The following is a 24,043-nucleotide window of genomic DNA, read 5'->3' as shown; positions in this document are numbered from 1 at the left end:
CCCATGAGGTCTTTGTCAATAGGTCCTTTATGTCCACTTCCAAAGCCAATTCACAATTACAGTAGTAATCATTCACATCATAATAGAAGCTAAATTTTGTTAAGAATTTACCATGTGACAGGGACTATGGTAATCCTCACAAAAATCCCCAGAGGGTCAGCATCATTTTACTTATGATAAAACTAGCACAGGAAGGTTAATTAACTTTCTTGGGACCACATTGCCAATAGGTAGAGAAGCTGAAATTTGAATCAAATATGTGTGCTTTGTGCCAATGATTTTATACATCACTTTCTACTGCCTACATTATGCCAGGCATTTTACAAGGTCCCTTCTTCCTCTGATTTTGGTCATTAAGTGTTGAAATGGCTAATAGGGATGATAATGCCTCACCTGCTAGAGAAGAAAAACATCTTGGGACTTACCAGTTAACTATGTAGCAAAGTCTGGTTAGCCAGATTGCTACATACCTTGTACCTACATGTGAGTATTCTCTGGAGCAAGCCAGGGTACAGTCTATATTGACCTGTCTGTAGTTTTAAGCCCAAGGTATAGTTGATAGTCCATTTAAGTATAAGTACTGTCTGGTTATGTCACATTGGTAGTTACACAGAAGATAATATTGGCAAATGTCCAGCTGACCTTGGAACAAGAATCCTAAACTGAGGTTTTTCCTAAATATCAACATCCAAGCAAGGTTTCCTGTCTCCATGACCTTAGTTTGCTCTTCTGAGAATCATTTCTTTCCACTGAGAGCTGCAGCTAAAATAGATCAGTCCTCCTCCTCCCTCCTCCTTCCTCTTCTCTCTTCCTCTTCCTCTTCCTCCCTCCTCTTCCCTCTTTCTCCTCCCTCCCCTTCCCTCTTCCTCCTCCCTCCCCTTCCCTCTCCTCCCTCCTCTTCCCTCTTCTTCCTCCCTCCTCTTCCCTTTTCCTCCTCCCTTCTCCCACCTCCTCTTCTTCCCTCCTCCTTCTCCTCCCTCCTCCTCCTCCTCCTCCTCCTTCTTTTGGTTTTTGGGCCACACCCGGTGATGCTCAGGGGTTACTCTTGGCTATGCGCTCAGATATTGCTCTTGCCTTGGGGGACCTTATAGGACGCTGGGGGATCAAACTGTGGTCTGTCCTAGGTTAGCGAGTGTAAGGCAAATACCCTACCGCTTGTGTCACTGCTCCAGCCCCTGTAATAGATCAATTCTTAAATTGAATATTATCATAATCAGAAGCATCCTTAAAGCTATAGCTAATAATAATTATGAAAATAACAATAAGAGAATTGTTCTCATATTTATTACATGACAGGTGATGTTTCAGCACATGTCTCATTGCATACAACATGCATAACAATACCTTCCCCTTGATATTTGAGTTTGTTGAAGCCATGTCTAGAAGTAGCTGAAGCAAAAATCCTCCTGCCTTAACCACTTCCCTTGCCAGTGATGTGCTCCAGAGAATTTTGCACTGGAAGCAGAGTAACCCAAAGTCCTGGTATGTTATTACATCCATTTGTGAAATGAATGTCTGATTTAGGATATATACTTCCTAAATATTAATTTCCTGATAGATGGAAGGCCTTTCCTCACCTCTACAATATTGGGATTTAGGACTGAAGCAGTAGTACCACAGGTAGGGCATGTGCTTTGCACATAGCCAACCCTTATAGCCAATCCTCAGCAGCATCCTATACAGTCTCCTGAGCACTTCCAGGACATTGCTGGATGTGGCCTAAATATCCCAAAATATATTGGGATCAAAGTGTTAGGGAGGCCTGTGTTTGGATCTGTCCTGTCACTTAGTGACTTTGATCTGGTTTTATCTTTGAGATAATAGGTCCTCTGTAAAGCATTTTTTTAAATGAGTGTGATTCTTTACCTCTCCCTTCTGCTCTAATGGATTTTTCCTATTGATACTGAGACATAGTTAGGAATTGTATTGGGATTACCTCAGAATATCTAAAAAAAAAAAAAAAAAAAAAAAAAAAAGATCTAGCTCCACAAGACATTGCAGGAGCATCAAATGTGAAAGATCTCAGGAACGAAAGATCTCAGGAACTAAAGATTTCACAAATATAGATATTGTAGACAGCAGACAGTCATCAGACATTCATCACAACTTGCCCCTGGTAGAAAACCTCACTGTCTTACCTTCTCCCTAGCCCCTGTTCAGAGTTAACCAACAACATGGACTCCTAAACAGTGAACATTTTAAGAACTTCAGTGAAAGTTTCTTTAGTGGTTCCTCATCAAGAAGAGGATCAGGGGGCCGGGCGGTGGCGCTGGAGGTAAGGTGCCTGCCTTGCCTGCGCTAGCCTAGGACGGACCGCGGTTCGATCCCCCGGCGTCCCATATGGTCCCCCAAGAAGCCAGGAGCAACTTCTGAGTGCATAGCCAGGAGTAACCCCTGAGCGTCACAGGGTGTGGCCCAAAAAACAAAAAAAAAAAAAAAAAAAAGAAGAGGATCAGGGTGGGTTGAGAACCTCCTATCAGGGTTCTGGCAGTAACAATTGCCCTTCAGACATAGACAACCTTATTTTACAATTTTCAAGCTTTGGGGTCTAGAGAAGGAGTTTAATGCAAGGAGAACTGGATTGTCTACGCAATTATGAATGCCTTTTGCCAGACTCTTGAGGGCAACTAAAAAAATGTGTGTTCAAGCGGTGATCTCTGGGTTCATGGTACATAGCTGCTCATAAAATAGAGCCACTCACCACTTCACAAGGATTTGGGGGGGCATAATTAGTGTGTAGGATATACTTCGAAATGCTTTGATGAAAGAGCATTCAAGATATAGAACTATTACTATTAATCATGTCTGTCTGTAGCCTGTTATTATTTATGAAGATAATATACTTGTGGAAATGACTTTTAATATAACCTCAGCTACTTGTGACATTTGTGGTAATGTTAGCACTTACTAGGTGTGGGTATTTTTGGCCCAATTCATGTTACCATCTTTGAAGATACCTTAAAGAACACCACAGAGGTGAACTACAAGAATAAGTAACATGTCAGAGACTGGAGATTAGTCCTCTAGCTTACTGTTCTCCAGCCCTCATTTTAGACAAGCCTTAATATATTCACTTATAAGCTCCTCCCAAATACTTTTTATTTGTATTTTGGTTTGGTTTTGGTTTTCGTTTTTGGACTGTATACAGTAATGCTCAGAGGTTACTCCTAGCTCTGTACTGAGGAATCACTTCTGGCTTGGGGGACCATATAGGATGCTGAAGATCAAATTTGGGTAAGCCACATACAAGGCAAGCAACCCTACATGCTATGTTTTTCTTGATCAAGGCTTATTTTCAAGGACCTGACCAGGCCTTGAGGATAGGGCGTATTTAATAACTGAATGGGAATCATTAAGCAGGAGTGTCAAACTCAATTTACCTGGGGGCCAAAGGAGGCACAGTCCCTTGAGTGCAGTCAGTAGTAAGCCTTGAACATTGGGGGGTGTGACCCAAACAACTAAAACAAAACAAAACAAAGATTCCTCTAGGGCAGGGCCACAAAATGTTGTACAGAGGGCCGTTTGCAGCGTTTGAAGCAAAGGGGCAGTTGGGAAAGGCTCATCATAGGAAGAGAGAGTTCATATTTGGCTACCAAAGCATTTCTTTGGTGTTTAGCAGAGTTATACTGGATAGTGTATAAAGAGTACATCTTTCTGAAAATGTTCAGTTTGGGGCTGTGTATTATAAACCAGCAAGATAGCCAAATTAAGTGTGGGTGGTAAAATTCCAAAAGGTCTAGGGTGTGGCTCGGTGATGGATATTGTTTTTTCCTGGGTTTGTTTCAAACTTCAACAAATGATTGGGCTTCAAATATGTCTTACAACCAGCTCACGTCTTTTCCTGTGAACTTTTCCTTATAGGAAAACTTGATTGGTGCCCTCTTGGCGATTTTTGGGCACCTTGTCGTCAGCATTGCACTTAACCTCCAGGTAAGCTCCCTCACCAGCAGACTGAGACAGAAATACAAGATAGGCCATTATCTGAACTGCCAGCTCCCTGTGGCATGTGTCTACTCTATTTTTGTGGGTATTTCTGTAGTACCTGTGGGTTGTTCTAGACTCTCTCTTGATGTTTTGCCCCCACTTGCCCCAATGCTGACACCTTTTCATTTGGGCTATTATTACAATATCCTCCAGTAGTAGCTTACCTGGTGGTATCCTCATATCTTATCTATCTACCTCATATCCCTCCTACATTACTTTAAGGCTATTCTTTGACAAATCAAGTCAATATTACTTCCTGGCTTTCTTTAGTCACTGCCTGTTTCTATATTCCCCACTTGACATTTTGTATAGATGGGTAATTCCTGGATCAAATATATACCCAGAATGGACAGAGTATGGAGACTGCAGATTGATTGCAGATAGAGAGTAGTCAACCCAAGGCCAGGCTAAAGTGGGATCCATAGACCGTGGCTCCTACTCCAACTACACATTGTTTGTGAATTGCATTATAGGTCCCTGTTTCCAGACCCTACTAATGCCTTCCCTCTGAAGATGAGGTACAAGTGCCTGTGCTAATTTAAAGCTAATAGGGAATTTTAAATTTTAACCTTACTAGTTTGAGAACTACTGTCTTAGAGTAGCAATCTAATGTTTACATAGCTACTACTACTTCTCTGAATAAGGACTCTAGAATAACCTTACAGATCTCCCCAAACTCATTTTGAAAGTGAGGAGTAAGATATATAGCATTTCCTTCAAGATATCTGGTCAAATTGCATTCCTTTTTGGGTTTCTAGAAGTACTGCCACATCCGCCTGGCAGGCTCCAAGGACCACCGAGTCTATTTCAAGACCAAGACATGGTGGCTGGGTCTGCTCCTGATGCTGCTGGGCGAGCTTACCGTGTTTGCCTCCTATGCCTTTGCTCCACTCTCGCTGATCGTCCCCCTCAGTGCTGTTTCTGTGATAGGTAAGAGAGGGTCTCCCAACCCCAATCCCTGGGACCCACCTGCCTGTGATCTCTGATATTACCTCCAGAACAAAGTAATATTTACTTTGATAGTAACAGGGCTTTATACACATTAGAACTGACCAGAAGCACTTGTGAATTTTCCTTCTTTTAAAACTCTGGGTAGTCTTTTGAGGGAAATGTTCTTATTATTTCTTTCATTTTAAGATGAAGAAACCAGCACATAGACCAAATAATTTATTTCCCAATAAATCGCACAGCTAGTAGCAGAGCCAGGATATAATGGACTGTCTGGCTCCAGAATCTACTTAAGATTCAGAATGGTATTCACAATTCCTTTTTATTTCTGCTCAAAAGATAAACTTTAACCCATTCATGCTAACACTGCCAAAATAAAATACTTGGAGCCAGAGAGATAGCATGGAAGTAGGGCATTTGCCTTGCATGCAGAAGGACAGTGGTTCGAATCCCGGTATCCTATATAGTCCCCTGAGCCTGCCAGGATCGATTTCTGAGCGTAGAGCCAGGAGTAACCCTGAGTGCTGCCGGTGTGACCCAAAAACCAAAAACCAAAAAAAAAAAAAAAAAAAAAAACTTTCATAGATATAATATATCTTACGCCTCTAAGAAATGTACATACAGCTTTCTCTGAAATCTTTACATCAGTGGATATAATTTTAAAATCTTTGATGCTGGATAAATAGTACAGCCGGTAAGTTGATTGCCTTGCATGCAGTCAACCCATGCTTCATCCTTAGCATCACATATGGTCTTCCATATATTGCCAAGAGTAATTCCTGGGTATGGATTCAAGAATAAGTCCTGCACACAGCTGTGTATGGTTTAACCTCCACTGTCCCAAAGACAAATACAACAAAATATTAAAACATTAGTTTCTTTTGACATTTTTTCTATAATTTCTATAATCATTAAATCCATATTTCAGAACATTGGATCCATTTAAAAAACAAAGAAACTTTAATATGAGGTTTACAAATTAAATAGAATTAGAGGAGAAAAATCTTTATCTTCTTAAATAAAAGATGTTAGGAGATTAATAAACAATAGCTTTGTACATGGAAATAGGGACAATAAGAGTGGTCTAAAATATTTCATTCCAACTATCTGGCAAACACTAGACTTCCTGAAAGCTCAGAAATTGCTCCTGGCTTGGGGGACCATATGGGACGCCACGGAGTTTGAACTAAGGTTCATCCTAGGTTAGCGTGTGCAAGGCAAATGCCTTTCTGCTCGCACCCTGCTCTGGCCCCAGAAGAAAGTAATGTTTTAAGTTTTATTGCTCCTGAAATTAAAAGGGCCTATTCTACAGTTAAATGGCAGATAGGTGGCTTCTACGTAGCCCTTCTATGCTGAAGGCAGACATCATTAATCAATCATACTCTCCTTAATAACAAGCCTAGATGGTGCCTCAGAATTCTGAGATCTTCAGGCAGACATTACCATTGACTAGGAGCTGGCAGAAGACCCAGGACTTCACTATTCAATAAGTGCCACAGATCTGGAGTCTAAAGAGTGGCAGGCAGGCGATACAGAATACCACAGTGCTTTCTTACTTACAACTGCATTTGTCTTTGCTTAGGTTTCTCCTGGTTGGTACACATTTCATACTAGACTTCAGTATAAAAGTTGATTCTAACAGTTTTACCAACTCACTGTTTGCTTTCTTTCATTCTGTTTTAAACCCCTCTCTTTTTGGACTAAGGTTGGTATACTTGTAACCCACAAAATAGTACAAGGTCCTCAACTATGTTATGTTCTTTTCCACATAGTATTTTTTAACATAATTGGTTTGGAGTCACACTTGGCAATGCACGGGGGTTACTCCTGCCTCTGCACTTAGGAATTACTCCTGACATTGCTCATGGGACCAGGCAGGATGCTAGGGATTGAATCCTGGTCAACCATATAAATTCTTATAGAAATTTTCATATTAAATATTCATTTTTTTAAAAAAAGGACCATTCTCAAATCAATGTTTTGTTTCCACCTTATAATCTAGAAAAGATTGAAAATATGAAAAAATTGAAAAAATGAAACCACATTTAAGAAAATTAAAAAATTAAATAGGAAGTATAAGAGCAGAAGTCAGAAAAATTGAGATCAGAAAGACAACATAGAAAAATAAAGGAAACTAAAAGATTTTTTGAAAGATCAATTGAATTGATAAGTCTTTAACAAGACTATAAAAGGGAAATGAGACAAATACAAGGAATCTAATTCTTAATAAAATCCTGAAGCCAATCCTCAATTAAAATATTCAGAACTCTAAGTATTGGACTCCTGAAGTCATGGGGCTATTGGAACTTTGGAAGTCACATTACAAAAAATATTAAAAATAGATATTATGGGGCTGGCGCAGTAGTGCTAGAGGTAAGGTGTCTGCCTTGCCAGCACTAGCCTAGGACAGACCTCAGTTCAATCCCCCGGTGTCCCATATGGTCCCCCAAGCCAGGAGCGACTTCTGAGCGCATAGCCAGGAGTAACCCCTGAGCGTCACCGGGTGTGACCCAAAAACCAAAAAAATAAAATAAATAAATAAATAAATATTACACAAAGGCAATCATTTATTGCAGTGGTCCTCAAACTATGGCCTGCGGGCCACATATTGTATTTGTATCTGTTTTGTTTCTTCATTGCAAAATAAGATATATGCAGTGTGCATAAGAATTCGTTCATAAGTTTTGTTTTTACTATAGTCAGACCCTCCAATGGTCTGAGGGACAGTGAACTGGCCCCTGTTTAAAAAGTTTGAGGACCCCTGATTTATTGGGTACCTATTACTATCAGTCTTAGGTACTTTAATAAAATAATTTTATTTATTTATTTTGGTTTTTGGGTAACACCTGTCAATGCTCAGGGGTTACTCCTGGCTCTATGCTCAGAAATCTCTCCTGGCAGGCTCGGGACCATATAGGATGCCAGGATTTGAACCAACAACCTCCTGCATGAAAGGCAAATGCCTTACCTCCATGCTATCTCTCCAGCCCCTAATAAGTAATAATGGCTCATTTAACATTTACTGTGTAAAAAAGTAATGTAGCTCACTTGTCTCTGTGACTCAGAAGTAGGACTCTTCAATGGTGTGTTGATAAACTGAGTAGAGTGAAAGAAATGAGAGAAGAGGAAAAGGAGGAAATAAAGAAGAGGGAAAGAAAAGTTGGAGAAGGGAAAGCAAAGACCTTTTATAGTATTTCTGATTTATATGCTATAAATACTCATTGTGACTAACTTCAAGTTACTAATGGTTTCCTAAATATTTAACAACCTACAAGCTGGTGCAACTGGATCTATCATGCTGTTTTATAGTTTGGGGAAATAGACTCAGAAGAAATGATGTACAAAGCCAGAAGAAACAGAACTAAAATTATAATAGTACAGGTCTATTCACACTGAATGCCCCATCCATTAGGGACTTCCTAGAGAAATTCAAATAATTCTGTAAATGTGGGACATGAAGCAAAAAATCAATCAGAAAGAAATGCCAAAGAAGGTATTTCATTGGAAAGAAAAAGTGCCCTGGTCTCCAATAATCTGGGGTCAAATCTATCCTTCCTTTGCCAGCTGAATGATCTCATATGAGCCTTCACCTCTCATAGCTTTACTATTCTAATTTTTTAATACTATTCTATTTTTATTTATTTATTACTATTCTATTTTTATACTATTTTAATTTTTAATACCTTAAAGAGTGAACATGCATATAAATCATGTAACACATTATTTGTCACAGAATAAATACTCAACATGCAGTGGCTCTGATCTCCAAGGAAATTCTCAGGACAGGAGGCACTTTTCTGGGATGAAATAACAAAGGAACTAGATGGACTTAACGCATGTCAGCATGAGTGAGAGACTAGGAAAGCACCAAGCCCTCAATAAAGCAAATGAGCAAAGAGAAGGGTAAAATGACTCCCTTTCATTGATCAGCCTCAATTTTCTTTCCTTTTATATAGCTAGTGCCATCATAGGAATCATATTCATCAAGGAAAAATGGAAACTTAAAGACTTTCTGAGTAAGTTCACTGATATGAGCTTGTTTTAATTGTATGTTTGTGTTTATTATAAAATATCGTATCCCAGTTAAGAGATAAGTACCCTTTAGTTCTATATTCCACCTTTACTAGGTCCCTAAGACCTGGCTTTTTTTTTTTCCCACCCCTAAGACCTGGCTTTTTGACAGTGATTCTTAGACCTGGCTATACATTAGAATCATCTGTGGGACTTGATTGAGCATATACTGAGATTGTGAAGGGCCTAATAAAAGGCCAAATAAAAATATAAAATAAATGTCAAAGTCCAACAGGAAACTTGAAGGTATTCTATTACTCATCAAAACCAGACGTAGTTGCCAGGAATGATCCCTGAGCACAGAGCCAGGAATAACCTCTGAGCATCGCCAGGTGTGGTCCAAAACAAAAAAACAAAAACCAGAAGCAGCTCAGGTGGCTAGCCAGATGATTTTCTCACACTACTTCCCAATAATGCTTTGACACCCAACTGGATCTTGGGTCAGTCAACGAAACATTTGGGTTTATAGAATTGAACATTTGCCTAAAATTACTAACTCAACATAGTTTGGGGCAGAGTAGAAAGGAAGAAGCAGATACTCCAATCTTTTGTTAGATTAGTTCCATTAATTTGAGAAGTGTTGTGTGGGAAGAGATAGAAATATCCATCCAATGGTGGTCTCACTTAAACCTGAGAAATGAGAAGGAAGTGCCATCCCAGGAAGAGCCTCTACCAAGACATGAGTACCAGGAAGTTAGCAGTAAGAAGGCAGCATTTGAGTTCATTTGAGATAACAAGGTAATGTGTGAGTGTGCACTGCAAGCAGAATACATGCAGTAAAGAAGTAAAAATAATAATAATTTTAGATTGTTGTGACTGTTTTTGAGGAAAAAAGAATGCTTCTTGGTAGGATATGGAATATGGAATAACTAAACTGACATAAGTTTTTCTGAAAAAGTGATTTTAAGCCCAGACCTAAATCATACTAAGGAGACCTCCATGCCAGGGTCAGTGTGCAGTACATGTCCCATGTATTGAAAAGAATTCTTTAAGATAAGAATAAACTTGGTGTGTTCAGTATCTATGAGGCCAGTGTAGATAGAAAATGGAAAAGACAGGAGGATATGAGAGCAAGGAGCATAAAGCACTTGATAATAAAAGACTAGATCCTACATATATAATTTACATATGTGTCACAATTTGCTTTGAAATGTATCAAAAATAAGATAGAGTGAATGGACAGAGGGATAAAATATATGACAACGTAAATATAAAATATTTAGGTTGTGGGACTCTGGCTGCTTACTTTGTAATTCTTTCAACTGTTTTATGCATTTTAAAAAACTTTAAACAGAATGTCAGGAAGGAGCTTCCTGATGCTGTGGAGACACGGCCAGGTGGTTTGCAATCTTTGTCAGGTGTATTGGTATAGAATAAGGTCAAGGTGTGTTCAGAAAATAAGCATTCACTACATATACATTTTTGTAATATGCTATGCCATTAAAAATTCTGCCAGTGTGGTGGCACTAGAGGTAAGGTGTCTGCCTTGCCAGCGCTAACCTAGGACGGACCGCGGTTTGATCCCCCCAGCATCCCATATGTCCCCTCAAGCCAGGAGCGACTTCTGAGCGCATAAGCCAGGAGTAACCCCTGAGCATAACAGGGTGTGGCCCAAAAACCAAAAAAAAAAAAAAAAGTTTTAGCATTTGGTACCAAAGGTGTAATAGCTCAGTGGTAGAGCACTTGCTTGCCTGTGTGAGGCCACGGGTTCAATTCTGGGCACCATAGAGAAAACCCCTTAGGAAAAAAATAAATTAAAAAAAATTTAAATGTAACCAATAAAAATCATCATCTGTTGATGGCCTGGGTTCCTCTGTAGTGAGCCCTAACACAGCCTCCCTTTCTCTGTAGGACGCTACATCACATGCTTTGTTGGCTGTGGCTTGACTATTGTAGGCACCTACTTGCTGGTGACATTTGCACCCAACAATCACGAGAAGATGACAGGCGAGAACATCACCAAGCACCTCGTGAGCTGGCCTTTTCTCTTGTACATGGTAAGAAAAAGAAAAGCCTGGAGTCCTTTGTTGGGTGTGGAGGGCTGGGGGTTGCCTGGGAGAGGGACTCGAGTCTTGGAAACCAGAAACCTGGATATGCACCAATAGGGGAATCGTGGAATATTTTATAACCCCCCCAAAACAATGTTTATGGACAGTACATAGTGCAAAGAGAGTAGTCTTTTTCCCTTCCCTCTCATCCTGAGTAAAATCTAAAGCTTTTTCTATATGTGACATATAAAATTTTTATAGTGAGCATTTAAAACCTTAATGGTAAGAAAAAGTTTATATCTTTAAACAGTTACAGTTTGTCTCCCCTCACACAGTATCACACAGCTGATAGAAGCTGGCAGAAATACAAGAAACATGAGAAATTTGATTTCGCATCCCCCGGCCATCATGCAGTCATCTGCCCCAATTGCTTCCATGATATGTTAAATAAACTAAGGAGAACTTTAAGGCATAGAGAAAGCACTGGTGTCATTTCGTCTGCAAGCAGAACAATGCTGAACGTTTTGTGTGTCACCACAGATTTGTGAGCTATGAATCTCAACAACCTTGAGTGTTTTTTGCTCCCAGTTTTATGGGTGAAATCCAGGTGCAGGAGGTAGCTACTTGCTCAAAGTTCCATCAGAGCTGGACTAGAAGCTGAACCTAGCCAACTCCTGTGCCACCTTCCTGCCTTATGATGACAAAGATGTTCATTGTTTGCCTTTGACTGAGACTGCTCAAGAGGAGTTCTCTGATTTCCCACTACACAGAGAATAGGTTTCTCCAGGATTATGGCTATGTCAGCTTTTGCCTCAAGCTTCCCAGACGGTGGGGAAGAATATCTGCAGAGCTCCCTTCTTCAGGAACAGCTTAACTCCATGACACATATCTGAAACTAAGATGTCCTGAGCTCCAGTATGTTACATGTTATTGGTCTTGGTTGTCTCACCTACCAGAAGCTACACTAAGACCTGATAAAAGCCAGTGGACTTGGGGTGGTGGGTGGTAGACACACATGGTGGCCTAAAAACACCAGAACCAGTGTATGCTTAGAGGTTAATGCAGTTTGTGTTCTCCCATGATATCTATGAAGCAGTGTAGCCAACTAGTACATATGACCAGATCAAAATCAATAAATATTTAGTGACTGTTGCTTGTGTCCCATGCCATGGGTATAAAAATTAAATAAGACTATCGAACTCGGGCCAGAGAGATAGCACAGTGGTAGAGTGCTTGCCTTGCAAGCAGCCAACCCAGGACCAAAGGTAGTTTGAATCTCCGAGTCCCATATGGTCCCCCATGTCTGCCAGAAGTGATTTTGGAGTAGATAGCCAGGAGTAAACTCTGAGTGCCTAAGGGTGTGACCCAAAAACAAAAACAAAAAAAGACTACAGAACTCAGCACCATTATTCACTCAGCCATTTTATAATAGAGCACCAAAGGCTATTTTGTATTTATTTGAGCTTCATTGAAGAATGACTGAAAAATTTTGTGCGTCGTGCTTGGGAATGTTGATGAATGACTCTTCATCTGTTTGATTAAGTATTCTGAAGCAACTCAAAATAATTATGACAAGCCAGAGTGATAATACAGTGGGTCAGTCATTTGTTTTACACACAACTGACCTTGGTTCAATCCCCCACACAGTTCCTTGGGTACCGCCAGAAATGATCCCTGAGTGCAGAGCCAAGAGTAAACCCTTGTATTATTGAGTATGGTCCAATACCAAAAATAATAATAATTATGGCAACTTCATAAAACATGAAAATTATTGATAGTAATTAAAAATGACCCAGAGGGGCCGGGAAGGTGGCGCTAGAGGTAATGTGTCTGCCTTGCAAGCGCTAGTGTAAGACGAATCGCGGTTCGATCCCCAACGTCCGATATGGTCCCCCCAAGCCAGGGGCGATTTCTGAGCGCATGACCAGGAGTAACCCCTGAGCGTCAAATGGGTGTGGCCCAAAAACCAAAAAAAAAAAAAGACCCAGAATTATGCACTAATAGGAATAAAAGTAAATGAGTATTCACTGCAACAGGAAAAAATAGGAAAATGAAAACAATTATTTTATTTTTCATCTCTAGTTAGACGAATTTTTAAATGTTTCTTTTCAAAATGCCCAAAAATTTTTTTGTTGTTTTTTTTGTTTGTTTGTTTGTTTTTTGGGTCACATCCGGCAGTGCTCAGGGGTTACTCCTAGCTCTATGCTCAGAAATCTCTCCTGGCAAGCTCAGGGGACCATATGGGATGCCGGGATTCGAACCACCGTCCTTCTGTATGCAAGGCAAATTCCTTACCTCCATGCTATCTCTCCGGCCCCTCTATATTGGTTTTTTTTTTAGTATAATATTTTATTGGAGGATAGGATAGGTAAATAGAGTTAAAGCATTATCAAAATTCTCTAGTTTCATTTTCCTGGATGCTGAAGCTGGATTCTCTCCTTGGGACAATATTGCCAATTGCTTGGCTTTGAAGGAAGAGAATATTAAGGTGCTGATACAAAGGGGAAAATCTCAAGCTCCAGACCTTCATTGTCTAATAATAAGATTCTATGAATTAGGTACCAGTTAGATGCTAGGTCTGAGGTCTCCTTACTTCAATGGTGGAGCCTAGTGGGACAATTCATAGTCCCAATAGGACTTTTAAGGTTCTAATTATAGCACTGTCATTTACTAGCTGAATATTGTGATATAGTAACTACTTCATATATTTGTATGCCAATTTGACTAGAGACAAAATGCTTAGAATAATGCTTGGTCTTATTTTTGCTCTTATTTAATTAATATTAAGCTTTGAAACTAGTGAAATAGTGTAAGTGTTAGCCACATATGTGGATTAACTGATTGCTTAATAGCAACTAGCTCTTGCTGGTTCAATTCTTAGCACCATGTATGGTCCCCCCCAAGCACTGCCAGGCGCCACATCTGAGCACAGAACCAGGAATATCACAAGACACGCCTCCCCAAAAAACAAGCAAACAAAAAAAGAGTAAGCTATGATTGGTTTCCTATAAGGTCAGAATTATTATCCTTATTTTACTGAGGAGAGGTCACTGAGCAATTAAATTAGTTGCCCAAAGTCACACAGATGACTTAAAAATAAATTCAAGTTTACAGCTGGGCTTCCTGACTCCAAATGTCTTCTTCTCTCACTATTTAGTCACACACTGAAGGCTTGCTTAGAGGGAGGGAACCTATACGCTATATACTTACCTAAAGAGTCAAAGACTTTGCCTCAATGAGCAAGTGTACCTGAACTCTAACAAAGATGAATTAATTAGGGTGAAATAAACTCCCTAGCATTGTTCAGGCTTAGAGACATCTCCCCAGGCATTCCTTCTTTTCCACAGGCTCCCTATTAGAAATTTGGGAAATATGGATATTTCAATTCCCTTCCAATCCTGAGGGATAGAAAAGATTAAGGACAAAAAAACAAAAAAAAAAAAACAAACAAAAAAAAAAACAGCATCAACCTGGACCCAATCAGCTTTTTCTCCTGGTCTTGCCTTCCTTTGGATGTTTCTCACTGACCTCTTCATTTGCTGATCTTTGTAGCTTGTGGAGATTGTCCTCTTCTGCTTGCTGCTATACTTCTATAAAGAGAAGAAGGTCAACAATATCATTGTGATTCTCCTCTTGGTGGCATTACTTGGTAAGTGTATGGGGGTAGGGGGTCTAGGTGATGGAGTTTTGCCACCTTTAAGTGGCACTGAATGACCCTTACTTCCTAGAAGTAGATTCTAACCTCTAGCTGGTACAGCTCTGAGTTCTTGCTCCAATCCCAAGTATCTCCAGAGTGTCAGGAGTAGTTGTGCAAATTGGGCACAGTATCAAGCAAGACAGGATGGCCCCTCCTGTCAGAGGGCCCCCTTCTAAAGGGAGTGAACAAGTAGACAAGCACAGATCATGGAAGTTTGGGAAGTGATATGTGCAATGAATACAGCAATGGAGTTGAGTAGGAGAACAGGGATGTGTACACCTCACAGTCAAAGATGTGGCAGGTTCCAGTGATCAAGACCTTATGGTCCAGGTAAAACCTGTCAGAGGTTAGTGTCAGAGCTGATATTTTGGTGTTCTCTCACACTGTCATTTATTGAGGTGAGAGTAGTTGAAAGACATCTTCTCAGTTAGATTGTGGCAAGGTTCTACCAGGGGTCCTCAAACTTTTTAAACAGGGGGCCAGTTCACTGTCCTTCAGACTGTTGGAGGGCCAGATTATAGTAAAAACAAAAATTATGAACAAATTTCTATGCACACTGCATATATCTTATTTAGAAGTGAAGAAACAAAATGTGGTCCGCGGGCCGTAGTTTGAAGACCCCTGCTAGCCCATACAGAGTTTGCTATAGTAACTGTAGCTGTAAGAAACACCCATTCTTCCTGGAGGAGGAGGATGGTGAAACTCTACCACTGCTTCTTAGTGACTCTGGCCATTACTGGTGAGTTGCCCTATTAAGACACACTATTTTCCAACTGGGACATGAGAGGACCCCTAGATTCTTGGGGGAGAGATACAATGAAAGGACCACAAGTGGCCACCACATGTTCTTTCTCCCCTCCCCGCCAGAGTGTGTCCCAGATCATAGATGAATATGTCAGAGAAGCCAGGATGCCATTGTTTTTTATCTTTTTTAAATGCCTTCAAGAATATACCTATGGAAGTATATAATTTGTGTGTCATGCAATTTATATGTTGAAAAAATATATTTAGGGGCCAGAGCTATAGTACAACAAATAGGTTTCTTGCCTTGCATGTGGTCAACCCAGGTTAAACCCCAGTATCAATATTATGGTCCTCCAAGTCCTACCATGAGTAATTCCTGATACAGAACTAGGAGTAACCCCTGAGCACACTAGGTATGGCAATGGAAATATATATCTATACATACACATATATAATATATATTTACAGAGATGTGTACTATCGAATTTTAAGAATTTTTGTCACCCATTACTAAACCTTCTGCCATTGCTTTAATGCTTTAAGTATACTTGCTTTAACAAGTATACTTGCTACTGAACTTTTTCTTCTTTCTTTTCTCTTCCATTTCTTTAACTTTTCTTCTCAAGTTTCTTTTTTTTTTTTTGTTTTTGGGTCACACCCGGCAGCACTCAGGGGTTACTTGGCTTTATGCTCAGAAATTGCCCCACGCAGGCACAGGGGACCATATGGGATGCTGGGATTCGAACCACCGTCCTTCTGGATGAAAGGCAAATGCCTTACCTTTATGCTATCTCTCCGACCCCTCAATTTCTATTTTTTTTAATAACTTTGCTTTTGGTCATCTTAAAAATAAATGTATTATGGTCAGTTATGTCAACTATGTGATGCATTTTTTTAAATAAACTTAATTAAAGAATTTTTGTCACCCCCCCCCAAAAAAAATCTATCCTCATTTGTAGCTATTCCCCCATTCCTTCCTCCTTCTTACCAAACACTTGCCTGCTTTCTTTGGATTTGCATTTGGGGACATATTCAATGGAATCCTATCATCTCTGGCCTTGTGTAACTGTTCATCTAAGACATGAATACAGGGTCTAAGTGATAATATAGTATAGGGCACCTGCCTTGCACCCAGCCTACCCAGATTCAATCCCTGGCATCCCAGATGTTTCCCAGAGTACCTCAAGAAGTGATCCTTGAGTGTAGAGTCAAGAATAACCCCTCAGCATCACTGGGTGTAGCTCTAAAACAAAATAAACAAACAAAAGAGTTATAACGTATACCTGAGTGATTTTCTTTTCAAAGTGGATCTCTGTCTCAAAACATTCCCTACCAGAAGATTCTGAGACACTTTATAAAGTTAATCCCTTCAATCCCTTTCTTGTTATCTTATGAAACAGCTTGTGAAAGAGCTTGTCTAGGCTCAAACTGATGTCTGAAGACTGCTTCATCTATTAAGTGGCCCAGAGACCTTGGTGTGATAGACTATAGACAGCAAAGGTGAAATAGGCAGTAAGAGAGAAACAAAAAAATGGAGCATTTTAGTCATTATTTAGTTTGTAATATATTTGGAAATTGCTTTTTTAAATTTGGTTTTTGCCAGGAGGATATAATAGTTGGAAATTTGTTTCTGCAGCACTGTAACATAATGAAATAATGAAGATAACCCACTAGGTTTATGGGAAAATACTATAACTTATATTTATTTATTTTTAATCTCCATTTTGGGGAAGGTCCCACGACTGGCAGTGCTCAGGGGTTACTCCTGGCTCTACACTTAGAGACCGTTTCTGACAGACTTTAGGGGATGAACTCAGGTCAGTACATGCAGCACAAGAGTCCTACCCACTGTACTATCACTCCAGCTCTTTATCTCCATTTAAAGTGGTATTTCCTGGCTATGGTTTAATAATGTGGTATATATCATATAAGTGCAATATTAGATGACTATAAATTTAAGACAAATGTATATATTGTAAAAGTCTATGCATAAGCATAATAGTATATATTTCAAAATAGACCTCTCATCTAAAGAAAGTTTTTTTAAATACCAGTGAATTGAGCCATGGAGAAGGTTCAGAGGTATAGAGCACATGCCTTACATGCATAAGGTCTTGAGTTGGATCCCTGACACTGCATGCCATTTCCCCTGCCCTCCAGCACTACTGGATGTAGCTCTGATGGCTCCTGAGCACTGTGGGGTGTGGCCCTGGCAACTACCAGTCTACCTGCTGAGCCAAGAGAACAAAACTCATTGTTCTAGGGCCCGGAGAGATAGCACAGGGGCGTTTGCCTTGCAAGCAGCCGATCAGGACCAAAGGTGGTTGGTTCGAATCCCAGTGTCCCATATGGTCCCCCGTGCCTGCCAGGAGCTACTTCTGAGCAGACAGCCAGGAGTAATCCCTGAGCACCACTGGGTGTGACCCAAAACAAAAACAAAAACAAAAACCTCATTGTTCTTTCTTAGTTGAGTTTAGAAAGAACATTTATAAGTAACCACTGCTTTGTTTTCTTCTTTGATGTAGAAACAGAGGAAGCTCAGGAGAGCTACCTAGAGAAGTACACAAGATCTAGTACAAATGGTGTCTTCACACTGTTAATTTTTGTGTTGGCAACCAGAGCACCGTTAAATTTTCCACCAAGTTATTTGAAGTTATAAACCAGCTCCCTCTCCCTGAGGCTCCCACACATCCCCTGTTTCCCTTCTGCAGGATCCATGACGGTGGTGACAGTGAAGGCCGTGGCTGGAATGCTGGTCTTGTCCATACAGGGGAACCTGCAGCTGGACTACCCCATCTTCTATGTGATGTTTGTCTGCATGGTGGCAACTGCCATCTATCAAGCCTCGTGAGTTACAGACTTTTCCTGCTAGGCTGGGTATTGATGGAATTTGTAACAGTTGTGGGGAAGCAGCCTAGTGTAGGATTTGATGTCTTGGGTAGATGGGGATGGGGGGCGGTGGCGGCTGTGAATTTCTTGAGTTATCACGTGGAATGGCTCTGTGCCACTTGAAAGATGGAGTCTGGGGGCCGGGCGGTGGCGCTGGAGGTAAGGTGCCTGCCTTGCCTGCGCTAGCCTAGGACGGACCTCGGTTCGATCCCCCGGCGTCCCATATGGTCCCCCAAGAAGCCAGGAGCAACTTCTGAGCGCATAGCCAGGAGTAACCCCTGAGCGTCACAGGGTGTGGCCCAAAAAAAAAAAAAAAAAAGAAAGATGGAGTCTGATGTGATTGAGGCTTTTTCTTCTCAAAATGTGAGAAATACATGACCAGAGGTAGCCTTATGTACTATCTGCTCTCAAACTTTAGAAAAAGCTGTGCTGCCCCCATCAAGTACTTATTTGTCTTATTAGGTGAAAAACAAAAGTTGTTACTGTCCTTAAAGAATCCCCCCCCCCCCCCCGGGGCCGGGTGGTGGCGCAAGAGGTAAGGTGCCTGCCTTGCCTGCGCTAGCCTTGGACGGACCACAATTCGATCCCCCGGCGTCCCATATGGTCCCCCAAGCCAGGAGCAACTTCTGAACACATAGCCAGGAGTAACCCCTGAGCATTACCGGGTGTGGCCCAAAAAACAAAACAAAACAAAAAAAAAAAAAAAGAATCCCCCCCCCCCCCCAAATCTTCTCAAGTAGAAGAGTAAGGTGATTGTTTCTCTTTCTGAGCACAAAAATTAAAGTCAAAAGGAGCAGCTCTGAGGGAAAGTCAGGGCCTTGTCCATATCTGAGAACCTGAGTCCAGCAGTGGGTCTGAAAGGGCAGCAAACAGTCCTGTGTGAGGACAGTTCTGAACTGTGCAAGTTTCATAGGCCACCTGAGATACATTCATGGGGACAGGGTAACTCCAGACTCACCTGGGCTTTAGGATACCAGCTGTGGTCTCAAGGAATTTTAAGTGACTAAGTTATCTGACTAGGTACCTGGAAATAAACCAGCTCCTCACTGCTTGATATGAATTGAGTTCATTTGGTCCCCTTAATACTTCTGGGAAGCATATATGTTAAATTCATTTTGCTTATGAGGAACTTAGAGGTAAAAGGACAAGCTTAGGTAAAGCTTTAAAAGATTTAAAATCTAGTGATTTGACTCCCCAGTTTGTACCTCTTTCTGTTCTGCTCTCCTATCATCTCTTTCTGAGAGAATTTTAGACAGTTCTTGCACAGTTCTCCATAACATCTAATAAATAGCAGCTTATTTTATGATCACCATTATTGTGTTGGTCATTTATGTTCTTAGTCCTATCACAATTTTCAGTCAGCACTTTTCAGCCCATACTGCCCTACCCCATTTCCCATCTCTGGATTTTCCAGAAATACTAAGTAGAATTAGATACCTGCCCACCTCTCAGGGAACTTCTCACTCACAGGCACAGCCAGGCAGTGAGTGTCAGCCTAGCCACAGGGTGTCGGGTCAGTCACTGGTCAGTGTCCCCAGTCACTGAGGGAGTCATTCTCGTCACTTAAGGTTTTCTCAGTCACCAAAGGTCAGCCATGCTGGGCCTTCACACAAATAGATGGGGCAATGTTCTTCCAGGCAGCCCAATAAACCGTTTTGGTTGTGTGGGAAATGTGTTACAGTACAACATCTTGCAAGAATTAAAATACTCCACAGAATTGAGTATTACTTTCACTCATAGTACTTATGGTTGCCCTCTATTAAATTACAAAAGGTTTGTTGAACCAGAGCAATAGTACTACAGGTAGGGCGCTGCCTTGCATGTAGCCAACCCAGGTTCAATCTCTGTCATCCATATGGTCCCCTGCACCATCAGGATTGATCCCTGAATGCAGAGTAAGGTGAGTGTGTGGCTTCCCTAGAAAAAAACAGAATCATTAATTTTAAAAGGTTTATTTATTTCTAACATACTAAGGGATTTTCACATTTTTCAATAATGAATTAATGTTCTATAACATGAACAGGCTAGTTATGTTAAATATGAACATAAAACATAGAAATGTTACATATAACATTTAAATGTTATGTTATATATAACATAGAAATATTATAAATTAAAACAGTGAACAATAGTAAATGTTTTGTGTCTGATCAGGTATGATTTTTTTGGGTTTTGGTTTTTTTGGGTGGGGGGTGATACCTGGTGGTACCGAGGAGTTATTACTGGCTCTGCACTCAGAAATAATTTCTGTAAAGGCTAAGGGGGCCATATCAGACACTAGGGATCAAATTTGTGTCAGCCATGTACAAGGCAATCATTCGACTAACTATACTATCACTCCAGCCAGGTAGGTATTTTTTTTAATATCCATAATGATGTTTGTACAATCTTTAACTTATTAATGCAGATACTTAAGCATTATCTACAACATATTTTCTAACATAAATATAATATTATGTTAAGATAAAACATACTTATTCTTTTATAGAATTCAGTTCTTCCCCTTAAATTTTTCTTTTTGCTTGTTTGTTTTTGGTTTTGGGGCCACACCCAAAAAAGGAGTGGTTTCTCCTTGCTCTGTCCTCAGAAATTACTCCTGGTAGGCTCAGGGACTATATGGAATGCCAGGAATCAGAACCAGGTCTGCTGCATGCAAGGCTATGCCCTACTCACTGTGCTATCAGTACAGCCCATCCCTTTACATTTTTTTAAATTCTCCTTATCCTTACTAAATTTTATACTTGAAGGATTGATCTATTTCATGTAAATTTTAAAATGTAGTAGTACATACAGAAACACCATAGAAATTTAAATACCTTGAAGTCAACTTAACTAAAGAGGTGAAGGACCTATACAAAGAAAACTACAAAACACTGCTTCAAAAAATAAAAGAGGACACAAGGAAATGGAGACATATATCCTGTTCATGGATTGGAAGGATTAACATCATTAAAAGGGTAATACTCCCCAAAGCATTATATATATTTAATGCAATCCCTCTAAGGATATTCATGACATTCTTCAAAGAAGTAGATCAAACACTCCTGAAATTCATTTGGAACAATAAACACTAAATAGCTAAATCTACTCTTAAGGGAAAAAAGATGGGAGGTGTCACTTTCCCCAGCTTTAAATTGTACTGCAAAGCAATAATCATCAAAACAGATTATTAAAGACAGATCCACAGAGCAATGGAATAAACTTGAGTATTCAGAGAATGATCCCCAAACATACAATCAATTAATCTTTGATAAAGGGGCAGAAATGCAAAATGGAGGAAGGAGAACCTCTTCAAAAAGTTGTATTGGGATAACTGGTCAGCCACATGCGAAAAAGCAAACTCAGACCTCTAACACTATGCACAAAGGTCAAATCAAAATGGATTATAGACCTTGATATCAGACCTGAAACTATAAGAAGAAAAAATATAAGCAAAACACTCCATGACATTGAAACTAAAGGCATCTTCAAGGAGGAAATAGCACTGTCCAAACAAGTGGGAGCACAGATAAACAAATAGGACTACATTAAACTGAGAAGCTTCTGCACTTCAAAGGAAATAGTGACTAGGGTACAAAGGTCATCCATGGAATGGGAGAAACTATTCACCCAATACCCATATGATAAGGGGCTAATATCTACGATATACAAGGTTTCCAGTTCTCACCTGGGCACTGCCGACATGACTTGTGGCTCCAAAAGCCTCTGGGTCCAAAAAGCCTCTGAGTCTGCCTTCTGCAGCCTTGTTGTTCTCGTGCAGTTTCCTAAATATACATGTACTGATGGAATTTAACAAGAAAAAATATCTAACCCCATCAAAAAATGGGGAGAAGAAATGAACAGACATTTCCGATGGCCAAGAGGTATATGAAAAAATGCACCACATTGTAAAATAATTTCCCACATTGTGAAATCACTCTACACACCATATTTCCAACCCCAGGAATATGGGTCAGAAGCAAGTAGGGTAGCCACAATGAATTAATAAACCAAGTCAGTCAGGAGAGAGTCAGGGAGCCAGTGGCTTCTCCCTCAGGATCTCTCTGTGTGTCTGCTCAAAACAAACAAAACAAAAAAATTGAGAAAAGCTACAAAAGTTTTGTTCTACTGTTTTCTACCAGAGGCGGGAACCCAAGATCAGAACTTATAAAAGTGGTTATTTTGTATAGACACCGTAAAATTTGGCTATGAAAGTGTCAAAGGTTAAATTGTGCATTCATCATTCTCAAAACAATTGGCTTTTCCCATATCTTTGTCTTATATATATCAAAATTTTTTTCATAGACTTCTCTGAGCATAAACATTAGAACCTTTCTGCAGATACACTTAATTTGAAAATTCTCAAACATTCTTACATTAACCACTATAATACGAGTCTAGAATATCTGAGTTCCTTTTTCATAAACTTTTCTAAACAAAATTATAAGAACATTTCTGCAGATATATATACAGTTTGAAAATAAGTTTTCTAAAACATTCTTAAAATGAGCACTATAGGGGCCGGAGAGATAGCATGGAGGTAAGGCGTTTGCCTCTCATGCAGGAGGTCATCGGTTCGAATCCCGGCGTCCCATATATGGTCCTCCCGTGCCTGCCAGGAGCAATTTCTGAGCCTGGAGCCAGGAATAACCCCTGAGCACTGCCGGGTGTGACCCAAAAACCACAAAAAAAAAAAAAAAAAAAAAAAAAATGAGCACTATAATAAGAGTCTATCGTGGGCCCGGAGAGATAACACAGCGGCGTTTGCCTTGCAAGCAGCCGCTCCAGGACCAAAGGTGATTGGTTTGAATCCCCGTGTCCCATATGGTCCCCCGTGCCTGCCAGGAGCTATTTCTGAGCAGACAGCCAGGAGTAACCCCTGAGCACCACCGGGTGTGACCCAAAAACCAAAAAAAAAAAAAAAAAAAAGAGTCTATCGTATCCAAGTTCCTTCTTCATCAACTTCTATGGACAAAGACATTAGAACATGTTTGCAGACATAATTTGAAAATAAGTTGCTAAATATATTAAACCACTAAAATTGGATTTATTGTCTATTTCAGTGAGGCATAAAACAAAACAAGTAGCTACTAAGATATATACAGATAGAAACAAACAAATAAAAAAATATATATATATATATATATAAATATATATATATATATATATAATAAATATACAGAGAGAACACACAGTTTAACCATCAATATGACCTACGCAAATAGGATCGAGAGATTAACCTAAACAAAAGTTGCAGGAAGTTCTGAAAGCAGTTTCTCCTCAATTGGGCTTTGGCTGGGGTTGTATTCTCAAACTTCTCCTCCATCTCAACCTTATGAGGTAGACTGCTGGGTCTCATGGGACAGAATGGCCTTCTGTACCTGGGCTGGGTGGGGGGATTTTCTCATCTCCCTGTTGTTGGTTCCTCCTCCAATGGGGCTTTTCTTTTTAGCTTCTACTTTATCAGTGACCTCAATAAGCTGCTTCAGATGGGGAGCAGGGAGGCAGGTGAGGTCTTGCACAAAGCACCTTTGGTAGAAGCAAGTCTGTAGGCCTCATCTCAAGCTTCTGAGATGCTGCTCAGAGTTTTCAGCTTTCTCCTTTACTGCTGGCTTCTGTCCCATCTGAAGGGGCAGCTGAACAACCAGACCAAGCCAGTCAAGAGAGAGTTATGGAGTTAGTGACTTTTCCCTCATGGTCTCTCTGTGCCCCAAAATGAAACTAACTTTTCTTTATTCTCCCA

General features: G+C 40.2%; 1 protein-coding gene across 2 annotated transcripts in view; it reads left to right on the top strand.

The window, feature by feature from the left end:
• Positions 1-24,043, top strand: part of NIPAL3 (NIPA like domain containing 3) — a 55,723-nt gene that overhangs the window by 8,610 nt on the left and 23,070 nt on the right. For both annotated transcript variants that reach the window (XM_049774877.1, XM_049774875.1), the window contains exons 3-8: positions 3,862-3,930; positions 4,743-4,914; positions 8,889-8,948; positions 10,855-11,000; positions 14,544-14,640; positions 18,144-18,279. In XM_049774877.1, the coding sequence (XP_049630834.1) occupies positions 3,862-3,930; positions 4,743-4,914; positions 8,889-8,948; positions 10,855-11,000; positions 14,544-14,640; positions 18,144-18,279 (680 nt within the window). The remainder of the gene's footprint in view (positions 1-3,861; positions 3,931-4,742; positions 4,915-8,888; positions 8,949-10,854; positions 11,001-14,543; positions 14,641-18,143; positions 18,280-24,043) is intronic.

Source organism: Suncus etruscus, chromosome 6 (assembly GCF_024139225.1).
Source record: "Suncus etruscus isolate mSunEtr1 chromosome 6, mSunEtr1.pri.cur, whole genome shotgun sequence".
Lineage (NCBI taxonomy): Eukaryota > Metazoa > Chordata > Mammalia > Eulipotyphla > Soricidae > Suncus > Suncus etruscus.
This window is presented reverse-complemented; position numbering and strand designations above follow the sequence as displayed.